The 14,176-nt window shown below is 35.6% G+C and overlaps 1 protein-coding gene across 1 annotated transcript in view; it reads left to right on the plus strand.

The window, feature by feature from the left end:
* UGGT2 (UDP-glucose glycoprotein glucosyltransferase 2) overlaps positions 1 to 14,176 on the plus strand; it is a gene marked incomplete at its 5' end in the record, with an annotated part of 164,055 nt that overhangs the window by 21,868 nt on the left and 128,011 nt on the right. Inside the window, 4 exons of the mRNA XM_082675541.1 lie at positions 318 to 492; positions 5,964 to 6,060; positions 8,642 to 8,714; positions 11,067 to 11,167. Coding sequence (XP_082531667.1) covers positions 318 to 492; positions 5,964 to 6,060; positions 8,642 to 8,714; positions 11,067 to 11,167 — 446 coding nt within the window. The remainder of the gene's footprint in view (positions 1 to 317; positions 493 to 5,963; positions 6,061 to 8,641; positions 8,715 to 11,066; positions 11,168 to 14,176) is intronic.

The raw sequence follows: 14,176 nt of genomic DNA on the forward strand, positions 1-14,176 counted from the left end.
TTTATTTTTAAAGATAGCAAACATTGATTGAAAATAAAATATTTTTAATATTCAGTGTTGGGCTAACCAAATTTATTTTTTGTCTTTTCTGTCATTAAGAAGTTCTGTTCAGAGTCACCACAGGAAATCTAAATTCTTTTTCTGTGATTTTATGTATGTGTCTATGTGTATATATATATATGTATATACACAGACACACACACAAATGCATATACATACATTCCTATAAGTTTGATAAGTAAAAATTATAAAGTTTCACGATATGTTTCTCATATGCTCTGCTTTCAGTTCTTGTTTGTGTTTTGTTTTCATTTTAGGCCCAGACCTTATCTGTATAAAGGAGACCACAAATTTCCTGCAAACAAAGAGAACTTACCAGTGATTATCCTCTATGCAGAAATGGGTACCAGAGCATTTCGTAAATTTCACACGGTGTTGTCTGAAAAAGCTCAAAACGGGGAAATTCTTTATGTTCTTCGGCATTATGTTCAGGTACGTGTTTGTTTTGTCCAAGATTATTTTGGCTATAAAAAATACATTTTATAATAATTTCGTTACTAGATTTTACATGATAATTTCCCCTAGAATAGTTATTTAAAGATTTTTTTTGATTAACACAACTGTCACATGTGAATTTTCTGTGGAGAAATATATTGAGATTCTGTGTCTTTTCTGGAAGTATCATGTTTATATTTCTTTCCTTTATAATATATTTGGAACAGATTTAAAACTTGGATAAAAAACAAAACCGTACAACAATAGCATGGGTAATATCTGCTAGGATTCATAAATGTAGTTATTTTGAATGAAAATGTATTATGATGAGGAAGTCTAATTTACTTGGTATTTTGATAGTATATGTTAGTTCAGAGTGCTGAGCTTGGTATGCGAATGCTCTCAAACCTCTTTGTTTGCAAGGCTGATTACTTTCTTATGCAAGTTTCAGATCAAATGTGTTGTGTTATCCCCGTCTCCAGAGCTCTCGTTGCAGTCACACTCTATCACATTATTCTGTTTTAATGACTCCGTAGCACTTATTACTGTGCTGTCTCTAATTTTATTTCTTTAACACCTCCACACACACACACACACACACACACACACACACACACACACACACACACACACACAAACACAACCAAACTCTCACCATCACACATTAAAATATAATGGCCATTAGAGGAATGACTTTGTTTTTTACTTCTATATTCTGAACATGGAAAGAGTGTTTTAATTTGCATTTCCCAAAATATTCATGATGAATTTAATGTTTAAAGTAATAAAAGCATTACAGATATACTTAATTGCCTATCCATATCTTTTGCCTGTTTTTATATTGGATTCTTTGGGGCTTTCCTCCCCCATTTACAGATTTTTAAAAACATATTCTGAATACTGGTCTTCTACACTCTACAAACATCTTCTGTGTATTTCTGGTCTCCTGGTAATAAAAAATATATATGTCATATTTCATTTAGTGCAAGTATTAATTGCAGTTGTACTCAAATTTATCCAACTTTTCCTTAATGGTTTCCTTCATGATGCCATAAAGACATTTTCTTATTTTTTCTTGTGAGAATTAAAGTGCTGTTCTTTGTGTTTTGCTTTTTAATTCATCTGGATATATTTGAATTTGCTGTAAGGTAGAGACATAATTTTAGTTCCATATGGAAATTCATTGGTCTCCACATAATTCATTGGGCAGTTAACTCTTTATACTAATCCATCATATGCCAAGTTTTCATAGGCATATATGTTTTTAGACTCTATTCTGTTCCAATAATATATCTAATTCTATACAAATATAGCATTATTTTAATTGTAGTAGCTTTAAAATTTAAAGCAATATTGAAAAAGAGGAACGAAGCTGGAGGCATCACACGTCCTGATTTCAAACTATATTAGAAAGCTGTAGTGATTAAGACTGTATGGTATTGGCATAAAACAGATACATAGAGCAATGGAACAGAACAGAGAGCTGAGAAATAAACCTATGCATATATGATCAACTAATATTTAACAAGGGAGCCAAGAATACTCAATGGGGAGTAGATAGTCTCTTCAATAAACGGTGTTGGGAAAACTGACAGCCACATAAAAAAATGAAACTGGACCCCTATCATATAGCACTCAAAAAGATTAAGTCAAAATGGACTAATAATCATAAAATCTGAAGCCATAAAACACCTAGAGAAAACACAAGGGAAAATCTTCTTGACATTGGTCTTGGCAGTGAGTTTTTGGATTTGACCCTAAAAGCAAAGGCAATAGAAGCAAAAATAAACAAGTGGGACTACATCCAACTATAAAAGCCTCTGCATAACTAAGGAAACCATCAACAAAATGAAAAGGCAACTTACCGAATTGGAGGAAATATTTGCAAATCATATATATGATAAGGGGTTAATATCCAAAATACAAGAGGAACTCATACAACTGAAGAGCAAATGAAAAGAAACAGTTCAACTAAAAAATGGGCAAAGGACCTGAATAAACATTTTTCTAAAGAAGACATGCAAATAACCACCAGGTATATGAAAAGGTGCTCAGCATCACTAATTGTCAGGGAAATGCAAATCAAAACCCCAGTGAGATGCCACCTCATACCTGTTAGAATAGCTATATGTCAAAAAGACAAGAGTTAACAAGCATTGGTAAGGATGTGGAGAAAAGGAAACCCTAGTGCACTGTTGGTGGGAATGTAAAATGGTACAGCCTCTCTGGAAAACAGTATAGAGGTTCCTCAAAAAGTTAAAAATAGAACTAGCATATGATACAGCAATTTCACTGATGGGTATATATCTCGAGGAAATGGAATCGCCATCTTGAAAAGCTATCTGCACCCCCATACTTGTTGCAGCATTACTTATATAGGAGTAACCTATGTGTCCAGTGATGGATGAACAGATAAATGTGATGTGTGTGTGTATATATACACACATGCCCAATGAAATATTACTTGGCCTTAAAAAAGAAGGAAATCCTGCCATTTGTAATAACATGGAAGGACTTTGAGGGCATTATGCTAAGTCAGACAGAAAAAGGCAAATATCATATGAGCTCATATATGGAATGTGAAAAAAACCAAATGCATAGAAACAGAGAACTGATCGGTGGTTGCTGAAATTGAGGGGTGGGGAGGGTTGATGGGTGAAGGTGGTCAAAAGGTACAAATTTCCAGATATAAGATAAACAAGTTCCGGGGATGTAATGTACAGCATGATGACTATACTTAACAGTACTCTATTGAATATTTGAAAGTTGCTAAGAGAGTGGATCTTAAAGTTCTCATTACAAGAAAAAGAAAACCATAGCTATGCGAGGTATGGACATGAACTAAATTTACGGTGGTAATCGTTTCATAATACAATTGACCCTGAACGACTTGGAAGTTAAGAGCTCCAACACTCTGCACATTCACAAATCTTTGTATAGCTTCTAGCTGGTCCTCCGTATATACGCCATTCCTCTGTATCCACGGTACAGTATATGCAGATTCAACCAGCCATGGGTTATGCAATAGTGTAGTGTTTACTATTGAGAAAAATCCATGTGTAAGTGGACCAGTGCAGTTTACGCAGTTCAAACCCATGCTGTTCAAGGATTTGATTTGAATTGATATCAAATCATTATGTTGCACACCTTAAACTAATACTATGTTATATGTCAATTATCAGAAAAGGAATGGGAGATCAAAGTATATGTTTATCTTTTTTAAAAAGTCCCCCAAGTGGTTTTAATATGCACCCCGCCCCTGGATGGTATAGTCATCTATTGGGAATCAGTGTCCCAAGCTATTATTTGGAGAATGTGACCATTAAATATACTTCTGTGAAAGCATATTCACCAGCTATCTGGGTACTTTGTAGCATCAAATTATGGCCTTCTACTTAATTAATGACATATTGTACATCCAAAATAGTTATACTGTAAATCTAGTCAGCATGTAATCCTAATAAAAATAGACTTATTTGTGCTACTTTTTAAAAAATTAATTAATTTATTATTATTATTTTTTTAGTTGCGTTGGGTTTTCATTGCTGGTGCGTGGGCTTCTCATTGCGGTGGCTTCTCTTGTTGCGGAGCGCGGCCTCTAGGCGCGCAGGCTTCAGTGGCTGTGGCACGCGGGCTCTAGAGTGCAGGCTCAGTAGTTGTGGTGCATGGGCTTTGTTGCTCCTCAGCATGTGGGATCTTCCCAGACCAGGGCTCGAATCCGTGTACCCTGCATTGGCAGGCGGATTCTTAACCACTGCGCCACCAGGGAAGTCCCTGTGCTACCTTCTGAACAGATGCTTTTTTGTGGGGAAAGAAGAAATAGGATAATGAAGAAAGATTTTTTTCACCAGTTGATTTAGCCTATGAGCATTTTTGGTTTGCAAATCCAAAATTATTAAACTACAATTCAAATTTTATATCAATACCTTTCAAAAGGAGAAAGTAAATATGAAGTTAATAAACATTTATCTTTATTATCGAGGAGCTGGTAACATTCCAGAACTGATAATGGAAATTGGTTATGTGAAATTGCATTTCTTTTATGAACTATAACAAGATATGTGGACTTAGAGGTTCAGTTTGCCTAGCCACCAACTGATTGTCTTTTGAGTGGATAGTCAAAATACATTTTTAAATTGAGCTGGATGAAATTGAAAACTCTTTAAAAGATTTTCAACTTTGTCAGATTACTATAATTATAAACAACCCAGTGTCCTCATGCTATCTTTCATTATAGCATGTGCCTGAGAAATTAGCAAATTAAATTTTAGTGTGGGCAGCAATGTTAAACACTTGTCTGCATATCTGAAACTAATTCTTACATCATCTTATTTAGAAATAGAACAGTCCAGGAATAGTCACTATGGTCATATACTTATCTTGAAGGCTGAGGGAGAAGTTTAGGGAGGAAAGAAGAGACTAAAAACCGTAGTACACTGTTAAGGTTTTCTTTCTGTTTGTCCTCTGCCTCTTCCTCTGTCATGTTTAGAATTGCAAAACTGCCCTCACGCAAACGTTAGTTAAGCAAAGACACATAACATCTTCACAGGAGTTTGCTGAGTGCTAGATTAGATGCGTTTTCTAACCCATGACAGAATATGCCAAATGGTAATGATTGTAGCACAACTGATAAGAATTTCAGTCTAGAAGCTAGAAAGAACCTTAGACATCTTCTAAAATATTACATATATTCATCCAGGTTGCTTACTTTTTTGAAAAAATGTGATGACTTCTCTTCCTTCTCAGAGTAGTCTCTAGAAGTACGTTTTATATTTGCACTTTTGGAAAGGTGAAAGAAAAGGTACCAAATGCTGATCATAAATACTTCAGACAACTCAGGTTTAGGCAAATTGTTACCTCTCACTGCAAGAATAGGTATTAATTTGTGGCATTTGGTATATTTTAATCATTGAGAAACATGAAGAAAGACTTGAATAGGTTGTTCAAGGCACTGAGCATTTTTGTTTCCTTTGCCTCTACTTTCTGGTATTTGCTTTTGGGGACACTCTGGATGTCCTACATGCAGACAACTAGCAAATGAATAGCATTTACTGGTTTAGCAAATCTTGTGTAGTTCCCCCAAAAGAGTACAGTTTTGTTGAAACTCGATTGTATGGGATCCTCTGTTAATTAATTCATGGGAAAGATGGCAAAGTTACCATGGTATAACAGAAAAAGATCAGATTTTTTTTTCATTGTAAAAAAGTAATTAAAACATCAGAGTCATGACAAAGATTTTAGAAAGTAAAGAAGTGGTAATCAACCAAATTCTAGTTCCTTGATAGACTGTCTAGAAAGAGTATAAATATCCCCCAAATAACAATATTTCACAGTGATTACTTCAATATTAGTAATTTACCCTAATGTCCTAATACACAGTCATTCTGAATTCAAAAGCAGATGTTTGACTAAATATTTTCTCTCTCTCTCTCTCTTTTTTTTTTTTTTAAATAAATGTGTTTGAACAGAAACCAGCCTCACAGAAAATGTACTTATCTGGCTATGGTGTGGAGCTAGCGATTAAGAGTACAGAATACAAAGCATTGGATGATACCCAAGTCAAAAGTAAGTTTATTCTCTGTATTCGAGTAGAATGAAAATTTGGAGGCTTACACACTTCAGTTGAAAAAAGAAAATGACTGTAATCTTACACACATTAATTTGAGGCTGGAGACAGGGTAGACATGTTCCTCCTTAGTTGGAATTTAAACTAAAAGAAATACATTTCATATTATTGTGCTCTCAAAAACTTCAGAAAGTGGAAGTAGCATATTTGCTTTTACTCAATGGCTTCCCAACCATTTTCCGCAACATATAAAAATCGATAATATATGTAGGGTATGTAGAAGCAATAGATGAGGCTGCTTACAGCTAGAGGGGACTGACCCAGGAGCTCAGACTGGCCCATGATGTGCCCAGTCACCCCCTGGGAGCAAGGGTGGGGGGGCTCTAAGGGGATCAGTATCTCAGTAAACCTAAAACTCATTGGTAGCACTGCCTTCCAAGTCTTGGTCTGAAGTGTTTATATGTAATGAAGTGAGGATGATGGTCTTGTGTTTCTGCTTTTGTTTTTGTTTTGAAGTGGGATGGAGAGGGCTGTGAGTTGATGGTTAGATGAAGTAGATTGAGTAGATCTGTGATCTACCAGTCCAGTGTCTATGTTCTGTGTACTGAACGCATGCTCTAGATGAAGGATTCTGGAGACCTAAAAACACTAAAGAACTTTTCAGATTCTTATGGGAATCTTTTGTTACCTGGCTCATTGGAAATGTATTTGTACCTGATTCTTGGTTAAGAGTTTCTAATTCATTCTTTTATATAGTCTCAGATGTTGCTTCTGCTACAATTTTGTTTCTGTATTCAAGATCTGGTCCTGGCAGCCCTACCCTGATCACAGCTTAGCTCTAGCCCTCCTATTGAATGTGCTACAAATCAACATCTGTATTATTGTGATTGAAAATCCTGCTGGTTAAAGAGTTACTGAAAAAGTATAGTAGAAACAATAATGCCCAGATTTTATATATTTCCATATAGCTTGTATACAGCTCTACAATGCTTTGTAATGTAGTATCTTGTTTAACAGTCATGGTAGTAACATAAGGCATTTTCTAGCCATCCTTGGGCTTATAGAATTTTTTTTTAAAGTCATGTGATCACATGTATTTCTATATTACGAATTGCACATTAAATTTTGTCGTACATTCGGAATATATTTTCTCTCCATTCTAGTTTCCGCTCCTTTAGTTCACTTCTTTTTTTCCCTCTGTATATGGGCGTCAGGCTTCTAACTGACCTCTTCAGTACCCCTAGTCCCCTCATCCCCCAAATGGAATAATCCATCTGTTCTCCACAGTGCTTTCTGACTGCACTTCTTATGATGAAAATCTGACTTTATGATTCCACCAGTTAAAATCCCGGACTGGTTCCCTGTAACCTCCTCATAAATTCAAGTACTATATAGCATAACAGAGAAAGCTTTTCACATTCTGGCCTCTTTCTGCCTAATCACTGTCCCTCAGCCCTCTCATTTGTACACTGTGGTCCTGTAACACTAAACTACTATACAGAATAATTTTCTGTTCCCTGGACGCCTCCATGTGTGGCTCCATGCCCAGCCCTCGGGACCTCTGTAGAGCCCTCTCATCCCTTAGCATATGCTATTCCTGCTGCCTGAAGCCTTCCTCCTTTCTCCCACCTCTCTTGTTCATCTAAGGCCTATTCATCTTTTAAGGATCATGTGTATCAGTCAGCACCTCTGAGATGGCTGCCCATCTTCCTGCTCTGTCAGAGGAAGGTTTTCCCTTTTCTGTATTCCACATATTTTGTGCTTTCTTTTGGAAAAGTTTTAAACAGTCTGTTAAAATTGTCTATTTGTCTCCTCTTCCACCAACTGAGGTTTGCGTCTTTTGCGTCTCTCTTCCCGGTGTCTGTCTGGCAGGCATCGGGCGTCATAGAAGGCAGTCGATAAATATTTGCCTGATGAATGAATGAAAGGGAGGGAAAGGAAGACTGGATCAAAGCACCCGGTGTTTTTAGTTGCAGTCCTAGAGGTCCAGACTCTCAGACAAGTAAGAAGGGAGAAGTGTACTTGCTGAGCTCTGATGGAGTGTAGCCCACACTGCTTACCGTCACAGATTCTTAGAATCCCGGGGTACCCTCACACATGCCACTTGCCACACCGTATGCTATAATTATTGGTAAGTAAAGGAGAGGGGAAGAGAAATGAACATAACATATATCCTTATTCTTTGAGGCCATGAGTTTTGGTGTCTTTCTAAAGATTTCTTGATTATGTCTAAAGGTGTCAGAAAGAATGTGAGAACTCCTGTATCTGTTAGGGTTTGGATTCCTTGCTGGCTTAAGAGCTAAGCCCGGGGTTCGTTGCACACTCCTTGGTTTATCATTCTGGTATAAAATAGAACTTGACTATGAAATGATCTATAGAGCATTTATGATGGTTTTTAAATATTTCATCATCAAGCTTGTTTAAACAGAGAGAGCACACTCATGTCTCATTAAGCTGATCCATGAAAGAAAAACAAGGTAAAACAAATGGAATTTGATTTTATTTTGAGTTCTTCTAATTTTTTATTACATATTTTCCAGTCTGAAATATTTTCATTTTGCTTTTGTTTCCAAAATATAGCTGTGACTAATACTACTGTAGAAGATATTACCGAAACAAATGAAGTTCAAGGGTTTCTCTTTGGGAAATTAAAGTAAGTCTGAATTGAAAGTATTACTATACTCTTAAGTTTGTTTTTAAAGGACTTGATTCCATATTCTGGGTTGGCATATGTTTCACATTTTAAAAATATACATACTATTGTTTTTATTACAGAAGTAACACATGGTTAATGCAGAAAAGCACAAAATTGAAAAATAATCGCTAATTCCACAGGATAATGAGTATGGTTAGAGATATTGGAATGGAAAGTGATCAGAGTTATCTCTGGCTAAAAACTAAAACAAAAATTTATGGACTCTTTTACAGATCTAATGGGTTACAAAAATCATAGTTAATATTGGATTTTTAGCATGAAAAAAATTTCATGTCTCGAAGAGAAAATATCTATTTCCCTAAATTTCTGTGCCAGGTATTGCCATATTAAATACCTTTTAACTTCTGGTCTTAATTTCATATACACATATAAGTAACCTTTCAAAAAACTGAAGTTCTGTCCCCCTTCTTTTTTCCTGCATCACTGATTGAGGACAAGGAATAGGACGGTGAGTGCTCGCTGAATGTTCATGGGTGGGGATTGTTGTCTTTTTATGTGTCGTTTCTCTTATTTACAAGAAGGGAAAGTTTATCATTCTATTATAAAGACAACATTAATTAAAAATAAAGAACCATTTTTATTAATATCTTTAGTTCTTATTTAGTATTACAAATATTTATAAAGGACACTTAGGTCCGTTCTCCTGGGGAGTAGATAACTGTACAGAGTGAGGGGAACATTTTTGGACACTATGCTCCTTCATACAGATGACTGAGTTATAGTTCTACGGTTTACTGGACAAGTTGTATACTAGTGGCCTTAAAAAGTTAATGCATCTTGTAAAATGGATTTAAGTACGATTTTTATTTAGTAGGTAACATTTTTATTCCATTTCCAGCTGTGTCTTGCATCTTAGAATCCATAGTTCTGTTTTTTTTTTTTTGCGGGGGGGCAGGTACGCGGGCCTCTCACTGTTGTGGCCTCTCCCGTTGTGGAGCACAGGCTCTGGACACGCAGGCTCAGCGGCCATGGCTCACGGGCCCAGCTGCTCCGCGGCATGTGGGATCTTCCCGGACCGGGGCACGAACCCGTGTCCCCTGCATCAGCAGGCGGACTCTCAACCACTGCGCCACCAGGGAAGCCCTGTTTTTTTTTAAACGTAACTATTTATGGGAATAAATTGCATGTCTTTCAGAAAGCCTTTGGAACCCTGGGATATTAGTTTTTTTAGAGAGGAAATACTCAGAATTAGTTTTTACACAGTTAATTGATTTAGGCAAGAACCTTCTGCTTTGAGGTATTGTATGAATAATGTGTTTTTGCCTGAATTACCTAAATAATTTTAGCCGTGAAAATTATTGTTAAGCTTATGATTAAACATGAAAAACAATATAACAGCTCTTATAAACTTAGTGTTACTCTGTAACTTAAAATATTGAGAAAGGAGTGGTTAATTTAATTCATAGTGAACTTCTTTTCAAAGAAGTTCTTTTGCTTTCTCACTGTAAGAGCAGACTTGATTCATTTTCAAAATGTGGTCCCACATTGTAATAAAATTGCAAGATATGAAATTGTAGTACATTTATTATTGTTAACTATAAGATTAATCTATTTCTGTGTATTTATTTTTCATCTCACATTTTAAAATATTTATTTCTCTTTACTGTTGAAAATATGTATTTGTTTATAAATTGTGCTGATAGCTACATAAAGTTTTTTTTATAACAATTCTAATAATATGAAATGGTACTGTGTTTTGATTTCATGAGAGATGGAAGAATAAAGATTATAGTTTTTATTATATGTATAGTAAAATATGCTGCATTATTTGGCACTCTCTAAAAAATACTAGATATGTTTAATTAGGCAGAATTATCTTATTTAAGTTTTTTATAAGTTTCAAAGATGGAACTTTTCAGAAATAGAGTAAACTCTAAAATTGTATAGGAAGCATTAATGTCTTTCCTTATAAAATAGTTTTCATTTCTAATTATAAAAGCAAGACTTGTAATTTATAAAATGTTAAATAAAAAGTGTATAACATAAAAACTAATAATTCTGCCCTCACACTTGGATCCCTTACAGGTAATGTTGACAAATGAGAGTACATCCTTCCAGATTTTGTTTTCTTTTGTTTTGTTTTATATATTGAAAAAAGTAGACATGTATATCTCCCTCATTTTTTTTTAAGTTCTGTGGATATAGCTGCCTCACTATTTATTATTATCTTGATGAACAGTTAGTTTGTGTCTAAATATTTTGAAAAGTTAATTTCAAAAATATACTGCTTGTATAGTAGTAATTTGTAGTAGATGATGATAATTAACATTACTTAATATTCTAATACAGAGAAAGATATTCAGATCTTAGAGATAATCTGACAACATTCCAAAAATACCTGATTGAGAGTAATAACGAAATGATGCCTTTGAAAGTCTGGGAACTACAAGGTATAGTATTTCAGTCCACATTAACATAGCATATTGGTAACTTATCTCTGTTTTGTTAAATAGGCTTTTATATAACATGATATAAATTATTTCATAGGCACTAATAATTACTAATGATGTGACTAATATACATTATTTTTGTGGAAATACAAATTTAATTAAAAGGTTATTCATCAAGCAAACCATATTTTTATGTTTGTGAGATTTAAAATTATATAAAGTACAGTTATTTGATATCATCTAATCATTTTTAAAGTGTACACGAGTTATAGATTCATCTCAGGTATTAAATCACATTTCAGAGAATCTTTAGCATTGATTAGAAATCCTGATTAGTAAGTCAGGAGAAATCAGAACTAAATCTTAGTTTTCTTCTCTTTAAAATTTTGATCTTAACAGACCATTGCATGTTTCATTGCGAACTTAGAATAGCTCCCACACCGACATCCTATAAGCAGATATTTTGAGACTGAACCAAATTTGGAGAATGAACCAAAATTCCTTTTCAGTTTGTAATTTTCTGTCTTATTATTTGTAATGTTTAGTGGGTCATGGGAATATGTCACTTTTCTGTGGAATCTATAATTTTATCACATCTCTCATCAACTTTTTTTTAATATAATAACTTACTGAAATATACTTGATATGCAGTTCACCCATTTAAAGAGTACAATTCAGTGGGGTTTAGTATATTTTTAGAGCTTTTTAGCTGTCAGCACAGTCAATTTCAGAGACCCGTAATTTAGAAAATTGTAAGTGATAGGGTGCTTCTGAAGGCTGGTAAACAGAGAACATGCAAAGTTAGCTTACTTGTAATTAACCTCACTGATGTCTGTGGAAGGTATATTTGAATGGACTAGAAACAGGAAATCTAGTTAAGACATCATTGAATTAGTATAGCGAGAGATAGAACTATGACTGTGGTAAAAGGCATAGAGAGGAAGGCCAGGTTTAGCAAATATTTAGGAGATGAAAAGAGTCAAAGATGAATTTAAAATTTCCAGCTTGGAGCCTGAGTAGAGAGAACATAAAACATGTAAGTGGGTTTGGGGGTTGAATACGGGGCCCAGAAATAATGAGACTGGCGTTAAAAAAAGATAGACTTAACGTGATGGTGACATATCCAGATGAGACCAGGTCCAGTGGTGGGGTGAATATAAAGTCCTTATACTAAAAGGAGAAGATTTAAAAATTGAAAATATTAGCATAGAGGTTTTTTAAAGGTGGGGGGCGCTAACCGAAGGCGTAGGGTGCCCAAATCAGTGCCCAAGGGAGTGTCCGCGTGCTCGTCCGCGTGGGGAAAGTAGACACGGTGGAATGATGAGAGACGGAAGAGCACATTACAGAAGCCAAGGAAGTAGATTCAGGAGAGGGTAAGTGATCAGGACCTTTTCCTTTGTTGATTGATTTAACAAGTGTTTCTTGAATTTCTACTATGAGTCAGTCATGTCCCTACAGCCATGGTTTTATAATTTTTGGCTGAGACCTGGAGTAGGAAGTATATTTTACACCAAGACCCATACACAAGTGTATAATGTGTGAATACACAGATATGCTTAAAACTAAAAAGAAAGCTTCAGCATAGATGTGTATGTTTACCACATTTTATTAATTCTGTAAGACTTTAAAAAATGTATGTATTTATTTTTGGCTGTGCTCGGTCTTCGTGGCTGCACGCGGGCTTTCTCTAGTTGCAGTGAGCAGGGACTACTCTTGGCTGCGGTGCGCGGGCTTCTCATTGCGGTGGCTTCTCTTGGCAGAGCACGGGCTTCTAGGGTGCACGGGCTTAGTTGCTCCGCGGCACGTGGGATCTTCTCGGACCAGGGCTCGAACCCTTGTCTCCCGAATTGGCAGGTGGATTCTTAACCACTGCATCACTAGGGAAGCCCAAGACTTTCTTTTACTCTACCCTATTTCATTTGAGAAAAAAAACCTTCACATTATCCACTAATGTGATTTCACTACTAACTAATGGGTTCCAACTGACACTTTGAAAAAGTGCTGTATTCTGAAGATAAAATAAGAGTCAAAGCAGACACCGCGTTTATTCAAAGGATCTTGGACAAACATAAACAACTTTAAAAACCAATGTAAAAATTAGCATTGTAATTGCTGCAAAGTAAAGGGACGTAAGACGAAGAAGGGCATATACCAGGAAGATCTGACTGGTGGGATGGGGGCAGGGAAGGGGTAACAGAAATGAGAGGGCTCCTCAAGAAGTGGTGATTGAATTGAGATCTGAGGAAGGGCTAGAATAAATTTGAGGGGGGGTTATTTAGACAGAATATCAAAGACCCTTTCAAGGGGCTGCAAATGGAGTGTGAGGGAGAGAAGACATCAGGAACAACTGCTGGATTCATGGTTTACCCAGCTGGATGGACAGTGGTGGATTTTCTGGAAAGAGAAGACTAAAGAGGACTAAATTTGGGCAAAGATGGGTGGGAATATCACAAATGTGTTATTGAGCGTGCTGCTTTTGAAGTATCCAAGTGGTGAAACCAGGAAAACAGTTAAATATGGGAATCTGGATTTCAGAGGCAAAGTGAAGGACTTAAATAATTTATGAGTCATCTAGGTAGGGAATAGTTTAGAAAAAAGCAAAAGATGTTAATAGACTATGCTACTATTATATTCATTTCCTTGTCATTTACAGTTTCTCTGATTTCATGAGTGAATTTTCAGGGGCTTTTGAACAGCATATGTGAAGCAAAATTCCATTCATGTTGTAAAAAGTTTTAAAAGACCAGTTATGCTATCAGACCTGAGTAAAATATAGTTGTCCATGGTCGTGATGATGATGGTGATTGGCGGTGATAAAAATATTAGCTAATACTATTTGTCTGGCACAGTATTAGGCTCTTTATATGCATCATTGTAATTAATTTTTTAAAAAAAAACTCATGGGGTATTGATAGATATCCTGCTTTTACAGATGAGGAAACTGAGAAACATACACACAAAATAATTAGTCCGAGGTCACCAGTCTCATAAGGCACAAATCAGCGATAC

This window comes from Grampus griseus, assembly GCF_964374135.1.
Source record: "Grampus griseus genome assembly, chromosome: 18".
In the NCBI taxonomy this organism is placed as follows: domain Eukaryota; kingdom Metazoa; phylum Chordata; class Mammalia; order Artiodactyla; family Delphinidae; genus Grampus; species Grampus griseus.